Raw genomic sequence first — 8,234 nt, forward strand, 5'->3', positions numbered from 1 at the left:
AGCCGCCAGCCGGGCCCAGCCTCTCGGCTCCCGGCAGGTGCGCGGGACGAGGTAAGGGAGCGCTCCTCAGTCATGGTGTTTCAGGAGTGTGCCAAGCGCGGGGAACTACCATGTTATGCCGCATCTTTAAGTCCCTTTTAAGGTCCCTTCCAACCCAAACCATTCTGTGATTCTGTGATTTCTGGGCCAGCTTTGTGCAGGAACGCCTACAAGGCAGAGGGAAGGGCGAGGGAAAAAGGAATGCTTCCGGACTCGTCAGTATCCCTGGGTTCTTAGGATTTAACACAGCTGTTACTCTCCTCTCCTACAGAAAAAGAAACTCCCGAACTCTTTTCCAGCGGGAATGGACGTGGACAAGTTCTTGTTGTCTTTGCATTACGACGAATGAAACGGACAAGGGTGGTTGAACTGTGGCTGCCTAAAGCCGGGTGTTGTGAGGCCGAGGTTTTGCGTGGGGAGAGAAGTGAAGTCTGAAGGGTGAGTTGCACTTTCAGTGCACTGCAGTTTCACTTTATAGCAGAATCATGCTGTTCCTGAAGCAGATTGCTAAGTGTAAATATCATCGAGGTGGTGTATGTTTATTCTTGAAAAAGCACTTGCGTAATTACAGAGCCATTTAATTTGCAAAGCTGTAAATGTGTATAAATGTAATGTAAGAGAAGTTGTACTTTCCCCGTTACACCGCGCTGTCTGTGCTCTGCCGCGTTCGCTACGTACCCGTCCGAACCGCGTAGCCCCTTGGTGGAGCGGCGGCGGGCTGGAAGGTGGTTTTCGTAGCTCACCCTTCGAGACGGGGGCAGCTCACCTGGCCGCTTCCCCTTGTCCTGTCGCCTGCGAAAGGGACTTCATCCTCGGGCGTGACCGGCTTCTGCTGACGCTCTCTTCCCTCGCAACCGTCAGGCCCATGTTGGAAGGCTTTCAGTGCGTTAACAAAAATACCCATCGCGAAACGTAAGGCCAGTAAGCCCTCCAAAAGTATTTCTCATCTGAGGGAGCTTTTCCCAACCAGTCGTTCAGGTCAGACCTTTAATTAGGACGGGCCTCGTCTGATGATGGGATTTGCTGCGTAGGACGCTGATGAGTTCAAAAGCTGTTTTCGAGCGCTGGGCCTCGCCGTGGGCTAACCCCTGCATTCACACGGGGGTCAAATCTCTCCCGTCTGTACTGGATATTGCCACCCTGAGCCTCGCTCCAGTCCTGCGGAATCTTCTCTGCTGGCATTTCCTCTGTTCTCAAATCGCTGAGGTCTTAAAAAGAGCAAGTGTTGTGGTGGGAGCTGTACAGCAGCAGGGCAATGTTTCAGGTAGTACACAAGGATTCCTAAGGAACCAGTATTATGCAGTAGCTGTTTATATTAAACCCATCCGATAACGAAATACTGCATAGCCTTTACAGCTTGAATAAATATTTTTGGTTTAATAAGTTGTGTGCCTTTGTTTAATATTTTGTAAGTCCATGAAGCAACTGTGAGGACAGCGTAGGGAAAAGTCACGGTGATGGTCACTTTTGAAGACCAAGATTCATAGAATGGTTTGGGTTGGAAGGGACCTTAAAGCCCATCTAGTTCCAACCCCCCTGCCATGGGCAGGGACACCTTCCACTAGATCAGGTTGCTCAAAGCCTCATCCAGCCTGGCCTTGAACACTTCCAGGGATGGGGCATCCACAGCTTCTCTGGGCAACCTGTGCCAGTGCCTCCCCACCCTCTCTGGGAAGAATTTCTTCCTGACATCTAATCTAAACCTCCCTGATTTCAATTTATACCCATTACCCCTTGGCCTGTCACTACAGGCTCTTGTAAAAAGTCCTCTCCCAGTACCCTTGTAGGCCCCCTTCAGATACTGGAAAGCTGCAATGAGGTCTCCTCGGAGCCTTCTCTTCTCCAGGCTGAACAAGCCCAACTCTCTCAGCCTGTCCCTGTAGCAGAGGTGCTCCAGCTCTCTGAAGAGGGCTGTTTAATACTGTTCACTAGTGAAGAGTTCAGTATTAAACAGGAAGCTGTAACAGCAGTGCTCGTCAGAGGGGCTGGGGCAGGCAGGCAAAGAATGGTGTTAGTCACGTAGTGCGAGTAGTGGTCTGACGGTTGCTACGTGGTATTTTCAACAGGATTTGCTATTTAGGTGAGTCCTAGTGCAGCTCTTGGATGGGACAGCCGCTCTCCACCACCGTCCTTCTCTCTCAGTTCAGGTGACCTGGCGCTGCTGAAGACGTTAATGATCCGTGCGCTGGGGCTCTCAAGGGAAACAAGGTCTTGAGTTCCAAGCTGCAGCCACACAGTGAATAGCTTGTGGAGAGGTGTAGAGCATGAGTTGGAGGTCAGTTTCCTTAGCACGTGGCATTTAAACCCCGCTGTGTATTTGCTGCAAGGCTCTTCCTTCTCAGAAGGAGCGGATGGATCCCGCTACATCCCAGTCAAAGGATGTATTTACTCCCCCTGCTTTAAGGAGGGAAAGGTAAGGACAGCCAGCAGGTAAAGATGACTTCCCCTTGAAACTAATGTTGGAATAAGAAAGCCGTTGTCCTAAATCCCAGCTCAGAAACTTGGAGCCGGTTAGTGTTTATCCCTTGGGAAAGGGGTGAGGGAAGCAGGCTTTACCATTAGAAGAGGCCAGTGAAGGAGCCCATTTCTGCCCTCTGGCAAAGAGCTGCTGAAGCAACTGCACGAACTTCTCCCAAAATCTTGAACCAGATTCACCCCAGGGAAGTGTCTCCCTGTACCTGCAACAGGAAGGCTTAACCCGGTATTCCTGAAGAATTAACCCTGAATTCAAGAGCAGCTCAGTACGGGGCCGCTCCCAGCGCAGAAGCACTCTGTCCTGAACCCACCCCTGTTACAAGCTGGTGCAAAAGCTGTACGTCACAGGGGGTTTAAAGGGACAGAAAAGGGACAGGAGCAGTTTGAGGCCTATTAGTACTCCTGTGTGTAAGTTACACCACCATCCCTGCTGGTTTACTCAGATACTGCGCCCCAGGGCAGGGTAGGAGCATGCTGTGGAAGGGCTCCCTTTTTGCATTTGACCTGGCTTCATGGGCCACAACAGCAGATAACCAACCTTTGAGTAAAAAGTTATTCTTCCCATGAAAATGACTTGGTAGCCTTAAAACAGTAAGTGAAGCAACTAAACAGTGAGAAACCAGCTAATTCTGGTAGCAGCGCTGTGTGAGTTACCGAGGGAATTCATTTTCGGTGGCGCTCGGGACACCCTACGTCAGTGACAGGAGCCACGGTTAACAAACGTTCTTCACTGTCAGGTCTCAAGGCACGATCGTAACGGGATGTTTTTTATTTGTACTGTATAAAAACGCGCACTGAGTCAAAATACTGAAAGCCCAGTCGTCTGTATTGATAATCAGTGATGTTTTGAGAAAGCTTAGAGGAGCAGTTAAGGATTTCATACTGATAAAGAAGGTGTAACAGATACCGTGTGGGTCAGAGCGCGTTACGGCTTCGCTTGTGACGCTCTCTGCGCCTACAACTTCTCTATCAGGATGGCGGAAGCACCTCCTCCTCCATTGCAAATTCCTGCAAGACCGTACTGTCCTTGTTTCAGTGTGTGGGCCATGTGAACAACAATTCTTGCTCCGGACATTCTAAATCAAAGGGAAAAAAAAAGGTATGCAGTTTAAAGGAAATTCATAATTTGACCCGCAGAGGATAGTTGGCAGAATGTAGTACTGAGTCAGTGGAGGGGGAAAACAGCACCAACAAAAAGCCCAAACAAACTCTTTCACCTACACTGGGATGCAATACAGGTTGATTTTCTCTGGCTACAGCACTTAACAAACAGATTCTTACACATACTCCGTTTATCTAAAGTTTCGTTCAGAGCAGGAAATCCCTCTCAGTCTGTCTGTCTTAGGAAGTATCTCTGCAGGTACCAAACGTTCACAAAACAAAACTCCATGTTAATAATTCATTTCCAACAGTGTCTTGTTTGCTTACAACTTGACATACTCAGCATGCTCCTTCAATCCACCTCGTGTGCAAACTCGAGCCTGTAAATTCTGTCATTAGACTGCTGGAATTAAGGTAACTCCTGCTTGTTCCCGACAAACAGCGCGGTTGCTTCACACCCGTATTTACTCAGAGGTTTTGGAGTGGGTTTTTCCTCGTAGACCCGAACCAGCACGATCACTCTTACGGAGGATTAAGGGGATATACGTTAGGCACGAGCAAGTTACAGCTGTTGGGGCACGCAGACGGTGATCCGAGTCCTCTAACCCGATGGCAGAACTTCAGAGATCCCAGTCCACCGCATTAGGTGCTGGGAGACTTAATTCACTGCCAAAAATGCTTTGTCAGGGCCTGGAGTTTCACTTTGCTCGTGTAAGAAAAATAAAAGCCCCTGCACCATACCCTGAAAACAGTGAACTCTTGATTGTTAGTGTTTATTCTGTCACGTTAATAGCTATTTGGTTTTAACACTCCACAAAGCCAGGGAGCTGTGGTGCCAAGCAAGCTCGTTATAAAAGTCAATGATAACTAAACATGAGGAGGAGGATGGGATCGTGCTCTTCCCAAGGTACCCTGACATTTAACGCCGGGATGAAGTCACTGCGGACTTGACAGCAAAGTTCTCCTCCCCTCCTACGTGCACATAAAGGTGGGAGTACAGGTACAGGTGCTAGCACTGCGTCTAGAAAGCGACGCCCCTGCGCAGAACAGAAACCTGTGCTTATCCTACGTACCCGATGGGGTGTCCGAGAGAGACAGCACCTCCGTTGACATTCACTTTTTGGGGGTCGATACCCAGCATTTTGATATTGGCCAGCACCACAACGCTGAACGCTTCATTGATTTCCCACATGGCAACATCTTCTTTTTTCATACCTGTCTGACTTAGAATCTAGAAACAGTAAAAACAGTTACTACAGCCGAAACAGCAGGAAGCTGATTACAGAAAGAATTGGGTCTGGTGTGAAGGCGGCGACTCAGGCTGCCCACAGCCTGATCGAAGTTCACGTTTCAGAACGTCTTTCTCGGACAGGGAAAAAGCGAGACTGAGGGACCGAAGCGCAAACTTGAGTCTTCACAGAAGAAGAAACGGAGAGCACCCCGTGCCTAGAACACGCGTTCTTTGCGCTGACGGTGAGACTGCAGCTGCGGTAAGCGCGTTCAAACGGAAGCGGCCTTGCCTCATGCCACACGCTCGGCTTCGGGGCCTTTTTCACCCAGTCTGCGCTTGTACGTAACCGTACTTCTCTTGCCTTTTAGCCACCCTGGCTGCAAAGCTTCAGGAGTGTGAAGCAGCCCAGCGTTGGTGAAAGCAGCATAAACCAACACTCTCTTTCGAAAGAGGTGTGAGAATTTTGTTACTCTGAAAATCTGCACTCTACCCGTGATCCCCTGACAACCACGTGTTCTTTGTATTTGTGTGACTGCAATTTCCATACGAACCGCAGGATGATCCACTGAACCCCCAACATCAGAAGGATATAGACGGGTTGTAGCGAGTCCAGAGGAGGCCACGAAGATGCTCAGAGGGCTGGAGCACCTCTGCTATGGGGACAGGCTGAGAGAGTTGGGCTTGTTCAGCCTGCAGAAGAGAAGGCTCCGAGGAGACCTCATTGCAGCTTTCCAGTACCTGAAGGGGCTACAACGAAGCTGGGGGGGACTTTTTACAGGGGCTTGTAGTGACAGGACAAGGGGTAATGGGTTTAAATTGAAAGTGGGGAGGTTTAGGGTAGATATCAGGAAAAAATTCTTCCCAGGGAGGGTGGTGAGGCACTGGAACAGGTTGCCCAGAGAAGCTGTGGATGCCCCATCCCTGGAAGTGTTCAAGGCCAGGCTGGATGAGGCTTTGAGCAACCTGGTCTAGTGGAAGGTGTCCCTGCCCATGGCAGGGGGGTTGGAACCGGATGATCTTTAAGGTCCCTTCCAACCCAAATCATTTCACGATTCTATGATTCCATGAGGGACGAACCCACAACCAGCGCAAGGGAAGTCTGTTGTTTTTGCGAAAACCGCTCAGTTTTATTCCTACCTTGGGAACAGCATGTGCGGGTGCGATTGGGAAGTCAATGGGGTCGACAGCAGCATCTGCGAAAGCTGGAAACATCACAAAAGCTGTTTAGAGAGAGCCCTTTGCCTTTTACCATACGTGACTGTTACTTGTGCAAGCAGCAAAACTCAGAATAGAATGGTCCATGAAGTAGACACATCTAAGTTTAGTGCCTCAAGCGAGCCACGTAATGACAATTTCAGACTTAATACTAAGGAAAACTCTGCTTAGGGTGAAGAACCTGCTGGTAGCACACGCGATCGGAAGGACTGTGTTGAGAAGGTGCAGCCACGATGCCAGAGGGCTCACCTCTTCCGTCCCGTGAGCACACCCAGCCTGCGAGCGTGCTGGGACTACTGTGCAGGGCAGTACCCAAAGACAAAAGACAGAGCTCACCTACCACCCGTGCCAAGGGTTTGACTTTCAGTCTCTTGGCTGCCTCCGCAGTCATCAGCACCACCGCAGCTGCGCCGTCATTCAGCGTGCTGGCATTAGCAGCTGTAACTGTTCCTAGGGAAGGTGAAGCCTTGTTTAAACAGGGGGAGTGTGACAGAGCTCAGGTATAACCCCTGAACCATTTGCTTTACCTTAGGCCCATGAACAACAGATCAGTTTGACCAAACAAGTACAATCACGTGGATGTGTACCTTGAGCTACGTGGCAGGTTAGATCCCGCCCTCCGTGCCAGCTGCGCTGCTGGCGTTCACACGGCATTCCAGCTCAAACAGGCTGCCAAGGAGCGGCCACTGTGATTTAGCCAGAAGGATTTATCCATTACAGATTCAGGGAGGTAACGGGTAGCCATGTACAGGCGCTCCAGCTCGGCTGGAGCAAGAGCTCACGCCTGCTGCGGACCAAGGCAGTGGCTGGGAAGGCCAGCCCAAGTCAGCCTTTACATGCCTAAGGCAGGTTTTCCTTAGCTTAAGGTTCTCGGACCAGCTCTTAATCCCAGCCAGGCCGTGCTGCTGTGAAGCGTGTTTATCACAGCAGATGTTTAGAAGCCTACTGACTAGTGGTGGGCATTCCAGTTCCTGTGAACAGTACTCGGCACTACAGCAAAGCATCCCTGCTCTGGGCAGAGAATTAAGCAGTTGATTTAACAGTATTTACCATTTTCTTTCTGGAAAACGGCTTTCAGCTTTGGAACTTTACTAAAATCAACACGTTTGTATTCTTCATCTTCCGCCACTTCAACATCTGGCTTCCCTGAAATTAAGATTTGGGTTAAAATTTTGTAGAATAGTCCGTTCTTAAGACATTCTCAGACAGTACTTGGGTTAAATGCTGCCTTATCTAAACAAGCTGTTTCAGTTAAAAAATGAAAACACACGTCAAGAAATGTGCTTATGAAAACCGAAAAACCGTTATTCCTTAGTGCAACTTATTCACAGCAAATCCATTTATGCTTCCTGGTGGCTGAATGAAATGGACAAAGAACACATCTTTAAGGTCATTAAAGATTAATTCAAATTAAGAAGGAAATTCAAACAGAATTGTCCTCGGGCTATTCCAGCTAAATTCAATTGCTGGTCTTCCACTTCCATAAAAAGGGAGAAAGATATGGTATGGAACGTGAAAGAAAAATTAAAAACCAAAACCAGATCACAGGTCACGGACTGCTTTTCACCAGAAAGTCTCTGCATAACAGAAAATTCTTAGCTAACCTAAAATCAGTGTTCCCGAGATCTGCGTGTTTAAACAACGCAATTTGCACTGAACATGGAGGACGTTACAGCTTCCAGCAAGAAGCACAATTGGCTTGATCCCACAATACCTTTCTTTGAAACAGTGACCGGAACAATCTCGTTTTTCAGTATTCCCGCCTCCCAGGCTGTTTTGCTCTTGGTGTACGAGCCTATGGCGTAAGTGTCCTGCTCCTCTCGTGAAATAGTGAACTTCTTGGCGGTATTCTCGGCACAGTTGCCCTTGGGGAAAACCAGGCACGTTAGGTTTGGTGCTTGTGGGGACGTGAACTAGAAATGCAGCTGAAAACACTCAATGGGCAGATTTCCAGAGCTGAATGTGACTAGTACTTGTGCCCATTCCTGATTTACACCATCGCGATCAAACAGCAACTGCCGGTTCTGGGACACGAACTTAGAATCATAGAATCACAGAATGGTTTGGGCTGGAACGGCCCTTAAAGATCATCGAGTCCCAACCCCCCTGCCATGGGCAGGGACCCCTTCCACTAGACCAGGTTGCTCAAAGCCTCATCCAGCCTGGCCTTGAA

General features: G+C 49.1%; 1 protein-coding gene across 1 annotated transcript; it reads right to left on the bottom strand.

Moving 5' to 3' along the window:
* Positions 1–3,462: 3,462 nt before the first annotated feature.
* On the bottom strand, positions 3,463–7,974 carry ACAT1 (acetyl-CoA acetyltransferase 1; the record flags this gene model as incomplete). Its single annotated transcript, XM_010149891.1, has 6 exons — positions 3,463–3,590; positions 4,689–4,846; positions 5,984–6,048; positions 6,398–6,511; positions 7,112–7,207; positions 7,776–7,974. Coding segments are annotated over 6 exons (753 nt in total), but the record flags the coding sequence as incomplete, so codon positions are not given.
* Positions 7,975–8,234: the final 260 nt, after the last annotated feature.

Source organism: Eurypyga helias, unplaced genomic scaffold (genome assembly GCF_000690775.1).
Source record: "Eurypyga helias isolate BGI_N326 unplaced genomic scaffold, ASM69077v1 scaffold22384, whole genome shotgun sequence".
Classification (NCBI taxonomy): domain Eukaryota; kingdom Metazoa; phylum Chordata; class Aves; order Eurypygiformes; family Eurypygidae; genus Eurypyga; species Eurypyga helias.